We start from the raw sequence: 15,000 nt of genomic DNA on the forward strand, positions 1-15,000 counted from the left end.
TACAGCATCCTGCTTTTCCAACTAGGGTCGTACCTTAGTAAGTAATAATAATAATATGAATTAACTTTAGATTAAATGAGCTTGTGGAAATGAAATCACATTATGCAGAGTATACAGTCATCATCATCATCATCAGCCGTAACAAGTTCACTGCAGGACAAAGGCCTTAGACATGTCCTTCCACTTGTATCTTTTTATGCCAGTCTATACCAAAAAATTTTCTTAAGTCGTTAATCAACTGTTTTCTCTTCCTTTCTCTGCTTCTTTGCAATCCCTAGGGACCCATTATATTATTCTTAATGTTCATCTATTATCTACTACTTTCATTATACGTCTTGCCCATGTCTATTTCTTTTTCTTACATGTTTTTAGAATATCTGCTACTTTAGTTTGCTTTCCTATACATGTTGCTCTTTTTCTCTCTTAATGTTATTCCCATCATTAATCTTTCCATTGCCCTTTGAGTTGTAACTATCAAATGTTCTAAGGCTTTAAGAAGGCTTCAAGTTCTGGTAGGTCAATCTGATTAAATACTTTTCTTTTTAGAGAATGTGGGATTTTACTTATCAAAATATATATACCGGTATGGATATGTATATGTATATGTATATGTATATGTATATGCATATGTATATGTATATATATGTATATGTATATATATATATATATATACACAGTATATATATATATATATATACACAGTATATATATGTATATATATATATATATATGTATGTATATATATATATATGTATATATATATGTATATATATATATATATATGTATATATATATGTATATATATATATTTATATATATGTGTATATATATATATATATTTATATATATATATATATATGTGTGTGTGTGTGTATACAGTATCTATCTATCTATCTATCTATCTATATATATATATATATATATATGTATATATATATATATATATATACATATATATTATATATATTATATATATATATATATATTACATATATATATATTTATACACACACACACACACATATATATATATATATATATACACAAACGAACAAATTCAGCCATTGCTAGTCCACTGCAGGACAAAGGCCTTATCCATGCCCTTATCCATGTTTGGAGTTTTCGTCAATTTTCATCGCTAAACTGGTAAACAGCGGATTGGTGATAGTGAGAGACTTTTGTCTGATCGCTCACAGGAAACCAACCCAGTATGGGTAGCCCTGACTAGTACAGCTTTGCTGGTATTGATGATATACAAACTTCCATCCACTTGTTTAGTATTTACTGCTGAGCTGTATGCAATAATTCTCGCAGTCCAACATTGTGGAAAAATATAGGAGAAATACAAATTATCTCTAGATGTATTACTTTTTTTATTTTTACTGAAGATTGTATTTGTTTTTTTATACTGTTTAATTTGTTTACCTTCAGTCCCTAACTCAAAAATTTCTTTTACTACTGAGTGACGATGCCCTGCACCCAGCAGGGATTATAGGCTAGAAATTACTAATATGGTGAAGATTGTCAAAAAAGGAACAGGTTTATTTGGATAAATTATCTGAATTAAAGATAGGCAGCAAGAGTGATTGGGACTCCCCTCTACCTTTGATGCCTTTTCAAAAAAAAAAAAAAAAAAAGAAAAAAAAAACTGAGTATCCTGCTAATGACAGGGCACTGTAGAGGAATTTGAGAGTGCTAAGTTTGACCTCAGTGATAGTGTTAACTATTTTATTTCTACATACAGTTATACCATTTCTGGTGATGAGGAACAGAGTGCTAGGTGAAGGCATGCCATAATTTACTGTGGGGTATTCTTAGGATATTAGTTCAGTGGACACTTTAGTGAAATAAAATCCTATGGTTGATGTTAAAGTGAGAATGTAGAGATAGGATATATTGTTTTACAATCCCTTTGATCCTATTTGAAGTGATCTGTCAAATTACATTTGAATTTAGCCTAGATATACAGTAGAGTATATACTAATTATACTTACATATATGTAGATTAAATATTTTCTAGATTGAATCCTAAGAGGCTCTGCCTGGATATATTTATGTCTCTGCTTCTGGTTTTTGGAGACCTGTACTTTCTTCCCACTATCTTTTTTTCCTTTCTCAAAATAAATATTTCTTATGTTTTTGTAAACAGTGTATTTTCCACAACACCATTGTGTCCCCTTCTCAGCCACCAATTATATTTTTTGTTATCTGATACTTTTATAAAATCTAACCTGAGATTCAAGCTATTTATAACTTCTGCTGATTTTTTCCAGAATTAAATCAGCAGTCATACTACATGTTTATTCAGCAAGCTCAAAGCAAGAGAAGATAAAAGCCAAGTAAGGTTCTAGCTGGGTCCCCTTTCCCAGTATAAAATCAAGGGGTGGTGCCCAGTGCCCAGTTCATCCTTGATTGTTTACCTTTTACCCAGATTTCTGGGTATTCTACCGTCTCTTTTTGTGCAGTGAAACCTTGAAGTGTGGTCAGCATTCGGACACTAGGCAGTCTGCATGCTACATCTGGCCACCGTACGCAAACTACTACAACATATTTCTAAATATGGTAATCAAAGTAGTTTTTATATAATTTTTACGAATTCCCATGGTGTTTTACTCTCAAACATATTATGCCATCCCATCATCCAGTACAAGAGGTGCAGGACTGTTCAGTACTTTTGCAGTCTAGGAAGAATATCAGTGTTCACTTTTGTTGGGGTCCTCCCCATGTTTGGGTGGATGGGAATGCATGAGTAGATAAGGCAGCTAAGGAAACTTCAGGGCTTGTTAACCCATCCCCCATAACAATTCCTTAAAAGGTACATTTTCACTGCAAAAATAAATGTCTGATGATGCTGGTAGGAGTATTGTGCAGCGAGTGAAATAGTTAAGGTCTGAGAAGGAGGGGGCGGGGTGCGAGCAAAGACCAAACAAAATGACATAAAAATCACTTGAACACTGCACAGGTTGAATGCAAGTGCTGTGTGACTTATTTTCAGTGTAGCATATTCTAGTTTTATTAGCATTTTTTTTACATAAAGTAGGAATATATATCCAGTATATATATAACATATATATATATATATATATACTGTATATATATATATATATATACTGTATATATATATATATATATACTGTATATATATATATATATATATACTGTGTATATATATATATATATATATACTGTATATATATACTGTACATATATACACTAGCCAGACAGTATTTTCCTTTTGCCTACGCATACACCAAATAGTCTAGCTCATTCTTTCTACATTCTTCTCTTTCTTCTTACACCTGACAACAGTGTAATTACCAAACAATTCTTCTTTACTTAAGGGGTTAACTACTGCACTATATTTTTTCAGTAGCTACTTTCCTCTTGGTAAGGGTAGAAAAGACTCTTTAGCAATAGTGAGCACATCTTCTAGGAGAAGGGCACTCGAAAATCAAGCCATTCTTCTCCAGTCTTGGGTAGTGCCATTGTTTATTTATTTTCTTATTTTCTTTCCTCACTTGGCTATTTTTCCCTGTTGGAGTCCCTGGGCTTATAGCATGCTGTCTTTTCAACTAGGGTTGTAGCTTAGCTTGTAATAATAATAATAATACTAATACTAATAATAATAATATATACACATATCATCATCATCATCATCATCAGCTATTGTCAGTCCACTGCAGAACAAAGGCCTCATATATGTCCTTCCACTTGCATCTGTTTATAGAGTTTCTATGCCCGTTCATACCAGCCAACTTTCTTAGTTCGTCAATCCATCATCTTCTCTTCCTTCCATTGCTTCTTAAGCAATCTCTAGGGACCCATTCTGTTCTTAATGTTCATCTATTCATCTGACATGCTTATTATATGTCCTATCCACATCCATTTCTTTTTCTTATAAGATGTTAAAATATCCTCTATTTTAGTTTGCTCTCATATCCATATTGCTATTTTTATGTCTATTAAGTGTTAGTCCCATCAATATTCTTTCCATAGCTCTCTGAATTGTAACTAGCTTAAGTTTTAAGGTTTTAGTAAGGGTCCAAGTTTTTTTTATGCTCAAGTTAAAACTGGTAGGACCGCCTCATTAAATACTTTTCTTTTAAGAGAAAATGACATTTTACATTTCCTAATCTCATTTTGTTTTCCAAAAGCTCTCCATCCTATGCTTATCCTTATTTCAATTTTAGCCTAATGTCCTGGGGAAATACTTACTGTCTCTCATATGATTATATATATATATATTCATTAACAATCTCTAGAAGTTTGTCAATAACCCTTGTATGTCATCTATCTGCATTTTCATTGAACATTATCTTAGTTTTACTCATATGCATTTTCAGGCCTACATTTCTGCTTTATTAAATCTTCTATCATCTTTAGCAATTCCTCTCATGATTCACTAAACACAACTATGTTATCTGCAAATCTTAAGTTGTTAAGGTATTCCCCATTAATGATAATTCCTACATTTTTCCAATTTAAATTTTCACAAACTTCTCAGCATGCTAGGAATAATTTAGGAGAGATGGGGTCTCCCTGTATAACTGCTTTCTGGATCCAAATTTTCTCACTATCTTTATGTAGCTATAGGATGGCTTTACTTCCTGTACAGATATCTTCAAGTGCTCTAGCATAAGAACCATATATTCCTTGCCTTTGACGGGTTTTCAATACTGCTAGGTAGTAGGTTGACCTAGGCCACAAGCCACCCGTTGAGATACTACTGCTAGAGTGTTAAGGGTTCCTTGACTGGCCAGACAGTACTAAATTGGATCCTTATCCCTGTTTATAGCTCATTTTCTTATTGCCTACACACACACACACACTGTATAGTCTGGCTTATTCTTTACATATTCTTCTCTGTCTTCACACCTGACGACACCGAGATTACCAAAGAATTCTTCTTTGCTCAAGGGGTTAACTAATGCACTGTAATTGTTCAGTGGCTACTTTTCTCTTGGTAAGGGTAGAAGAGACTCTAGCTATGGTAAGCAGCTCTCCTAGGAGAAGGACTCTTCATAATCAAATCATTGTTCTCTGGTCTTGGGTAATGCCATAGCCTCTGTACCATAGTCTTCCACTGTCTTGAGTTAAAGGTCTCTTGCTTTAGGGTACACTCAGGCACACTATTCTATCCTATTTCTCTTCCTCTTGTTTTTTAAAGTTTTAATAGTTTATATATCAAAGATGTATTTTAATGTTACTGTTCTTAAAATATTTTATTTCAATTGTTAATTACTTCTCTTGTAGATTGTTTATGTTCTTTCCTCACCAGGCAATTTTCCCTAATGGGAGCCCTTGGGCTTGTAGCCTGTTGCTTTTCCAACTAGGGTTGTAGCTAAGCAAGTAAAATAAAGTTTTTGACAGAATCAAAAGCTTTCTCATAGTATATAAATGCCATACATAGTGATTTGTCATACTTTGTTGGTTTTTCAATTAGGTGATTAATTACACGGATATGGTCAGTTGTCAATGCTGTACCTGCATAAGATTAATATACTCCTTGTCTTTGAAGGGCTTTCAATACTGCTGACATTTTGATAGCATTCAAAGCTTTCTCATAGTCTATAAATGCCATACACAGTGGTTTGTCATACTATTTTGACTTTTCCATTAGTTGATTAAATACAGGAATATCGCCAGTTGTTGGATACCTGCTTTAAAACCTGCCTGCTCTATTTTTTTTAATAAAGCCTAGCTTTCATTTTATTCGGCCTAGTATGATTTTTGTAAATATTTTATATATTACCAAGAGTAAACTTACTGGGCAGTAATTTTCAAGTCTTTCATGTCTCCCTTTTTGTGAATAAATATAATGATAAAGTTTTTTTCTAAGCTGCAGGCATAGACCCTTCTTGCAAACATTTTATTTTTGTAAAGTTCAGTGAGTTTTACTACAGTATTATGAAATCTCCTCCATCAATTGTTAGACCATCTTCTGCTGCTTTGCCTCTTTTTTATGACTTTCGATGCTTTCTTTACTTCTCCTACTGTTACCTTTGGTACCGGCTCAGGTGTTTAATTAATTATATTGGCAAAGTTATTTCTTACATCACTATTTTAGTCTTCAGCAATTTTTATCACTCCCTCTCTTGTTTATAATGTTTCCATTTTCAACTTTTAAAGCAAATACCCGTCAGTGCCCCGTTCCAAGTCTTCTTTTCATCAACTTGATAATTTTTCTTTTCTTTAGTGTTTCCTCATTTTTTAGTCTGATTGTGCTTATGAATGCCTTGGGTTTTTTGGTTTGTTAAATGTTTTTAATATTTCTATTTTTCCCATACACACACACACTTATATATATATATATATATATATATATATATATATATATATATATATACTGTACATACATAACCAATACAGAGTTGACTCCTTATTGAGCAGAACACATACATGGGAAAAAGTATATTATTTCCAATCCTATTATTTCTACAAAAGGATTAGTACAAAACTGAATACTGACCCCAGATGATGGACATGAATAAATCAGCGACTGTGGTTATCAAAATGCCAAAATTTCATTAAAAAAGCTATCAATTCTTATGCTTACATTGCAAAAATAATTTATTAAGTGACAATAGAAAGTAAAAAATATTTCAAAAGCCAAGTAAATCAACTTGAATGAAGCAACCTTGTTTTTATTATATCTAATAAGTTAAACATACGGTAGTATTGTATTAAGAAGACAGATCCAGTACAGTATAAATGCTACAGGCTTTGTAAAATCAATTGCAAACCTCAATATTAATGAGAGTAAAATATTCACTCACCTGGGGAAAACTGAAGTGAGAATCATAATATTTTGAGAATATGGGTTCATTTCTTACACACAGCATTGCACACCATGTGTGGAGTAACAACCTTGGAAAACGACTAGTCCAGTAGTAAACAAATTCATCTGGGATGCGCCCAAATACCATTCGAGCTTCTTCTTTTAGTTCTCTGTAGTGATTTCTCTGAAAATATAGATTATAAGCTATACAGTGGCTTGGAGGACTTTATTATACGAGGCCAATCGTGAAATAAAAAATAGAATTTTATAGTAGGATGTTTTATTTTTTTCAATACTGTAATTACATTGTGTTCAGTATGCTTGCTTTCCAAAGCTCTCCCTTTTTTTACTTTTACCAAAAAATAATAAAAATAATTATCTCTCCCTCACTCCATTTACCTTTCCTCCTACAATGATATAGTTTGGCACACCATGGTAAACAGTATCAGCTTGGTGACACTTCATATCGGAAGCTGAATTCAAACCTAAAGAACCTCTTGTGGGTATGCAGAGAATTTCAATAACCCGGGTAAGTACTGATATAGTAAAGTTTATCACTGAAATTTAATTATTTTTAATGAATGTTAACTGGGGTAAACAGTGCTGAATCCCACACTTCTATGGAGCTGGGTAAAGTCATGAAAAAGGTCCTATAGCAACTATCCTAACGCAAACATTTTAAACAAACCAACCGAAAATGGCACCTGTAAACTTGAACAATATTTAAATATTTACAGAATAAAAGTTACTTGAACTGAAAGTAAGAGTAACTCCCTTTTTTTCTCAATACTGCATAATTCTCAAAGGAAAAAACTAAATAAAAACTTCCCTGAGTAGCAGAGAAAAACAACTCCCACTCTTAAGCTCACCTTTAATTAATACAAAATTACCTGATACACATTTTAAGAACTGATTAAAACTGAATATCACATACTACCATTATTATCCTTACAGTATTATCATTACTGGCTAATCTATAACTCTAGCCGGAAAAGCAGAAAGCTACAAACACACAGGGCTTCAACATGGAAATCAGCCCAGTGCAGAAAGGAAATAGTGTAGTAAAGCTATACACTAAGTAATGAATAAAATAATACAAATACATCTCAATCAGTAAAAATATTAAATAGATCAGTCATGCATAAACTACAGATATAGGAATTATGTTAGCCTATTCAACAGAAGAGCATTTGTAATAAGTTTGACTTTTGAAGTTCTACTGATTCAATCCCAAGATAGGACGATCTCTCAACAATCTGTTCACAGGTGGAATAAAACTTCTACAATACTGTCTGGTATTAAGTCTAATGATGAAGATAATAGATTGTTAACATCAAGTGCATACCTAGTACTACATACAGGATGGTACAGTCTGGGAAGATCTAAAAGCAAAGAATGATCAGAATTATGAAAAATCTTATAAAATATAAAAAAAAACTAACTGAACGACAGAGCTAGAAATTAATATCGAGATCAGGGGTAAGAAATTTAATATACCATAAGCTTTTGTCCATCAAATTAAAATCATAGTTAGCAGCTGATGACTTCAGGACCTAAATCCCAGCAAACTTTATAAGAAAACCAGGGCTCCATCAAATAGCATTTGAAAAACACTGGTTTGGTATGTCCCTGAGCTGCACTGGTTATCCACAGACATATTCATAAAGATATCAGAAGTAGCAGTAACAACTCCTAATATCATCAATCCTAACTTTCAAGTCCCGTACGCATCTTAAATCCAACTCAATGTGTTTTTGCTACTAAGCCTTTAATAATGAAGGTCACAGCATTCTTGTAGAGGGTAAAATTCAGATATAGAAACCCTACTTCTGAATCCTTATTCATTTCCTAACCTAACAAGGGAATAAGGCGGAAAACGAGGTAAACTTTTGGTAATAAAAGGAGGTCCTTTACTGAATTTTTCATATAAAATTGTTGGAATATAAGAGTCCTGGTCAGAGGTGGCAGACAGGCTATGAAAATGGACTCGATATCCTGAACAGAAGGTTCCTACTGTCCAAGGGTCAGCTCCAAAGTCCTGCCACCTTAGCCAAAAGCTTAGTAGGCATCCCCCCTCTCTGGTGGTAAGCTGGGGGGCATGCCCTGCCTAGTGGAAGCCTCTGCGACCACGCCCTCTTCGTATAGAGGGATATCCTCTCTGAAAGGTAGGTCTGGGGGTTTACTTCCCGGGCTGTTGTGAATCTGTTGAGAGTAAAAGTTGTCTTTGGTGTGGAACTGGCTCAGAAGGCGAGTTGCTTGGCTGATGCTGGGGAGCAGGCAAGCTTGGTGCCATTGCCCTTCTTGTCATAAGAGCTTGTCTTAACCTCTCTACATTCTCTCTAGCCAAAGCTACATCTGAGGAAGGGAATAAAGAAGGGGAACTCACTAAGTCTGAATTTCTCAGGGCTAATGCATTCCTGGGAGACAGCTGTCTAGATCATTTGGCTAAGACAGCGTCATGCCTCTCTAGGATACAGTTACCCAATAGGTAAATGTTCTGATGCAAAAGGAATTCTATGGCTTTAGCACAGATCGAGATAATTCCTCAAATTGCCTAGGGACCCCTTCTTCCCTTAAGTTTTCTGTCACCGCAAAGCGAAAAACTATCCTACTAGCCACGAGAAAGGCATGGATTGCAAACATAGCTACCACCTCCATGTTTGTCATTTCGGGACCCAAACCAATGGAGGGGAGGTTGGATAATTTATCGACTGGTCCCAATGGAACCACAGTAGCAATATCAGCGTCAATAGGGAGTGGACTCTGAAAAGCGCCAGTGTACATAAAAACATCTACAGTACTGGCTTTTAAGTGAATTTTCTAATGCTGAGATTGAGTATTAAGTACCGTATTTCCCATGTTATAAAATGCACCTTTCTTCTGAAAAATACCCCAAAAATCATATTGCGTCTTAACACTAGGAAAGAGTTGTATAGTGGAGTTTGACAACATTCAAACACCCATCTAATGACATACATGCACTTACACTAACCAGACATAAAATATAAACCTACAATTATCATTCATATGTAATAAATACATTTATTTTTATATTGTACTTCTTTTAATGAAATACAGTAGAAAATTATTTGTTTGTTTTGTTAATCAGCTGATGACTTGCCATCCCCTTCTACAAGCAAACATGCCAACCAGTAATCTAGCAGACGATGCTATGACATATTAGTTGTTTATGCAGTATTCATCTATTTTCTCATATTTTGTTGATATTTTGTAATAAAGCAATATATAGATAATGACTCTGTTGCCTGAGTTCCGAAATAATACAAACAGACAGTTGTTAAATACATCTCTGAAAAAAATATTTGTTAGTTGAATGCAGAGTTACCAAGTTAGCAAAAAAGTAACTAGACCTAGAGTCACACATACAGCAGCAAAAATATTCCACCTGGAGGAGTTTCTAGAGGCTTATTTGATCAATAATTAATTTTCTGTGAATATGTGTATACTATGTGAAGAATTTGAGAAATATCACTTGAATTTTACATTTTTACCAAAATTTCATTACTAACATTTAGCAACACTGCTTTCCTGCAAACAATACTTGAAGCACCAAACACTAAACATGTAGTTGTGGTGGCAACTTTGACTTTAGTGGTTTCTTATATAATTATGTAATAACATTGGGATAATCGGCGTGCAACTCATTAACATTAACTTAAACACTTTATAATGCACCCAAAATATGAAAAGTTACTGACTAGGAATTGTGGCTAAGATAGCTTGTAAAATCCTCAATTTCTTTTTTTCCAAAATCTGCTTTGTTAATTCAAGGGTGCGTCTTAACATTTCTAGTCTTATGACACGGGAAACACGGTAAATCTAAAGTATCTTAAGTCTGTTTAGAAAGCTCCACATCAAACCTGTGTTTAGGACTTTGAGATTGTGAGAAGACTGAGTCAATAGTGCACCGTCTCTTAGTGGTTTGCACGTGAGGGGGCTCATCTAGTCCATCTAAATGACGGATGAGGCACATAACCTTAATAAGTGTGAGGCTTCTGAGCCTGATTCTGGGGTCTCAAAAGGGATTACATCAGCTGAGCTGGTGCTTGCACACATTGTGAGGTTCTGTGGAGAGTCATTAATAGTAATATCATTATTGTAAGGTTGTTCCACTTTTGGGAAAATTGGCCTTTCTATTTTAACAGTCACCTGGCTCTTAACTCTTCCTCAAAAGTCCTTCCTTTCCCTCGTGATATTCATACTGTGACGGGAATAGGAGGCAGAGAAGGAACGAGAGGATTCCTGTTCACTCCCGTTATAAGAGCATTCGCCTCTAGCAACAGAGTGTGAGGCAGAAGAGTTGAAGTCTCTCTCAGAGGTTGATTTACGAGAATAGAGAATTCTCTGTATGCAGCCACATAGGGCACCTACGGTGTGGGCCTCATCTATGGCGTTTAATGAAAGTCACCTCCTCTGTGTCAGATGGAGGTGATTCAAGGGACGGGGGGAAAAGCGCTTCATTCCTTATCAGTCCACTGTTCCTGCAAAGAAAGGTCTAAAAAAGTGCATGACCTGGTATGAAGCATTACGAATAGTAGGCCCAGAACTAATGTGTTGCTGATCATGAACATTAATGTGTTTGCTATTAGTGTAAGACATGGGTTTGCTATCAGCATAAGTCAAGGCTTTGTCCTCAAGAGTTGTAGCCAGATGTTTATAAAAAACAGGGGGATCTTTGAAATAATGGAGTGTCGATCTACCACACCCTATGGGGTGCATTGATCGTAAACCAGCTTGTGAGGATCTGGTAGGAACATGATGTGCATTAACATTATGTTGCAGAAGAATACTCTCATGCATTAAAATGTTGGCACGTGATGTGTCGTCATTGTAGATGGGCACGTATACTTGCTTTGTATTGTTGGCTTGCCCCACGTGTGGAAAGTTTCATCACGCACAGGAAAGGTGGCGTGTAGAGCTTCATATGGCTGAAAAATTAAGCCTGGCTAAACTACAAAAATTGGTAGTCTGCCTTTGTCCTACTCAAATTCCCAGCTCTTCTAAGCTTGGAAGGAGAGGACAGAACTAAAGAAACATGTGGTCTTGGTTAGATTTGGGGTGTGGACGCAGCCGAAGCGGTCCAACCCCACTTGTTATAAACTGCTAAAGAGTCCTTAAGACTGTAGAGGAGATCTGAGCTTAGGACCCTTTTAAGTGCGAAGCAAACCTAGTTCGTGAGAACAGGTTGGAGACAAAGTAATTATCTTCTACAAAGGCTGCTTCAGGACTAAGGGGAAAAGCTGTCTCAATTCTAGAGTTCCGCAAACGGGAGCATGAATAGGATTTTGGCGCTCGAATTGGACATGTTTCCAAGAGTGGAAAGGCTTTCTCTGAAAAATCATTCACAAGCTTACCCTTTGTAATAAAGTTAACTGACAGTGACCTGGCTCATGGAACATGGCTACTGAAGTTAAGAGTATTTTTAAAAAGTGGCGGCTCAAGGTCCCATCATGTATGATTATTATGAGCATCATGTTTTGTGATTAAAGTCTCAGAGGACTCATGACGCAAAATAATAGTGGGGGGCTTCTGTCACAGAAAGGAACCTTCATCTCTCACTCCTGTTTTGAGGAGGCGAAGCAGGAGAGAAATCTCGCTTAGTTTCCTGCGATGAGAATAATACTCTCCCATTAGCTATTAGCGCAAGTCGGGGCTTTGTCCTCATGAGTCCTAGCCGGATGTTTATAAAACTCTGAGGTAACTTTGAAATAATGGTATGTTGATCTACCATGCCCACTGGGGTGTGTTGATTGTATACAAGCTTCTGAGGTTCTGGTAGGAACATAATGTGCGTTAGCATTGTTATGTTGCGGAGGAATACTCTGAAGCGTTAAAATATTAGCACATGATTTAATGTCACTGTAGATAGGTATGACTATTTGATTTGTATTGTTGGCGTGCCCAACATGTGGATTAGTTAATAACGAGCAGGGATGGCTGCGCGTGGGGTGATGTCATCAAGCGTTAGAACAGCTGCTCGTACAGCTTCCTTGGGCTGAACAATAAGCCTGGCTGAATCACAAAAAAGCGTGTAGTCTTTTTGCCCACTTTTCGTCCAATTTCTTTTCGTCTGAGTCTCTTCGTCCAAAGTCATTTTGTCCATGAGTTCTTTGGTCCAGCGTCTGTTTGTCCAATGATTTTTTTTGTCCCAAGTTATTTTGTTCAATTTCATCTGCTTTTCTCAGCAAATTTGGATTTATATATATTAATTAAAGGTACAACATATAAAAAAGAAAACTACAATAAAAAAAGTATTTAATACTTATGTCAGACATTTATATATATATACAGTATATATATATATATATATATATATATATATATATATATATATATATATTTTAACAAAAATAATTAAAAATATTTAAAAAGAGTGAAGGTTGTGAGCTGCAGCCTTGAAAAATTAAATTTTTTTCATAAGATTCATATTGCGCAACCATAGTATGCATGCGCTTATTAATTTGAATATATTTTTTTGTGTTTATTTACTGTATCTCCACGATGAATGTGTTATCTTAGTTTGAATTAAAGCAGTCTCGGTCTGTAAATATTTTATCAGCCGCCAAATATTAGGATACGTTCCACTTAAAGAAAACTTCAATGACGAATGATATCCTTCTAAAGCATTATTTTTCCTTGGCAAGTTATTGACAATTCTCTTGTTAACATTCCATAATTTAATTGGAAATAATGGAGGCTCTCTTCTTCTGTTGCCACGACCTCTCACCACACCTATATAGTTAACATCAAAATAACTAATAAATTCTCCAGGAATTTCATCATCACTGAGCACTTCATAGGCTTTCTCAATTTCAGCTACTGGAAGAAAGGCCAACACCGAAAAGCTCCTTATTTTTAAGCCAAATTCAGATTCAGTATTGTATTTTTCTCTAAATCCTAAATCAGTTATTTTCTGATAAATTGACAGTCCTAAATGGAATAAACAGCCTACAATTGAGCAATTTAGAAACATAGAATTGAATGCTCTGTGAATGGCAATTTCAAAGTCTACCATCAGTTCACTTGGGTTAACCAAAGGCTGCATAATTTTCAACTGTGACTTTGTTTTATCTGGTAACAAAGCATAGAGTCCCGGAAAACTGTTTTCTCCAATTGCACATGAATACAAAATAGCTGTGCCCACTGATTAGGTGCACTCTTAAAAGTTCCGTCGCAAGACCATACATGATATTTTGCATGGTCACTTAGTCCACTGTTTGTTGCAAATATTAAAACTCGATGGGTATCTTGTAAACCAGTCAAACTGTAAAAATAGTTCCCCATTACTCAGATTTCTAAAGGCAGCTGGGATTTCAAATACATGTCTGCTACTAGGAATGGTAGGAAAGCCGTCGGCCTTTCTCCTGTGCTTATGGAGTGTTCGTGAAAGCACTTGGATTGAAGGAAGTTGAGCACGGGTGTTTTTTCCAAGACTCATTACACATTCTGATATAATGTTATGCAAACTATTTGAAATGCTCTTAAATGCCTCCTAGTTCATTTCAGCTACAGCGGTTTTCGCTGTTACTAACGCCACTTCTGCTGGATGTTTGTGGTCACCTGAAATATGCACTATTCTTGGAATATCTTCTTCCATCTTTGTATGAATTTTCACAGAGCATTCTTTTCTATTTTCACAATGCCAATAATCTTTTTTCAATTTTGAATTGTGGGGATGGAAATCACAAACGTAATTATTTTCGTCCGCTACTTTCCCTTTTCCTTTTGATGACGTTAAAAATCTTGCCATTGTGTTGTTAATCCCTTTTGGATTCATGGGCTATTACTAATTTTTTAAAATTTTCTTAAAACAAAATTTTAGGTTTATTTTGGGAAATTGCTCTTTACAGAAACCTAACTACCGAGGAATCATTGGATTAACAAAATAATAAACTATCAGGTTTCTTATACAGTTATTGACTAGAAGGACCAACAAAAATCTGGAATACTGGACTAAAAGATTTTGGACCAAAAAACTCCTGGACAAGAAGAAGTTGGACTAAATATTCATCGGACAAAGAGACGTTGGGCCAAAGGGACTGGACAAAGAGACAGACAAAGTGACAGCGGACGAAAAGATACAGAAGCCAAAGAAGAGGTACAGTCTGCCATTGTCCAACTCAATTTCCCAGATCTCATAGGCTTGGAAGGAGAGGACAGAACATAAGAGACACATGGTCTTGGTAAGGTTTGGGGTGTTG

At 35.2% G+C, this 15,000-nt stretch overlaps 1 protein-coding gene across 2 annotated transcripts in view; it reads right to left on the reverse strand.

Annotated features, from left to right (window-relative positions):
- The window catches only part of Ire1 (serine/threonine-protein kinase/endoribonuclease Ire1), a 388,825-nt gene that overhangs the window by 27,086 nt on the left and 346,739 nt on the right, over positions 1-15,000 (reverse strand). For both annotated transcript variants that reach the window (XM_068388550.1, XM_068388551.1), the window contains exon 18: positions 6,777-6,962. In XM_068388550.1, the coding sequence (XP_068244651.1) occupies positions 6,777-6,962 (186 nt within the window). The remainder of the gene's footprint in view (positions 1-6,776; positions 6,963-15,000) is intronic.

The sequence above is a fragment of the Palaemon carinicauda genome, chromosome 15 (genome assembly GCF_036898095.1).
Source record: "Palaemon carinicauda isolate YSFRI2023 chromosome 15, ASM3689809v2, whole genome shotgun sequence".
Taxonomy (NCBI): Eukaryota; Metazoa; Arthropoda; class Malacostraca; order Decapoda; family Palaemonidae; genus Palaemon; species Palaemon carinicauda.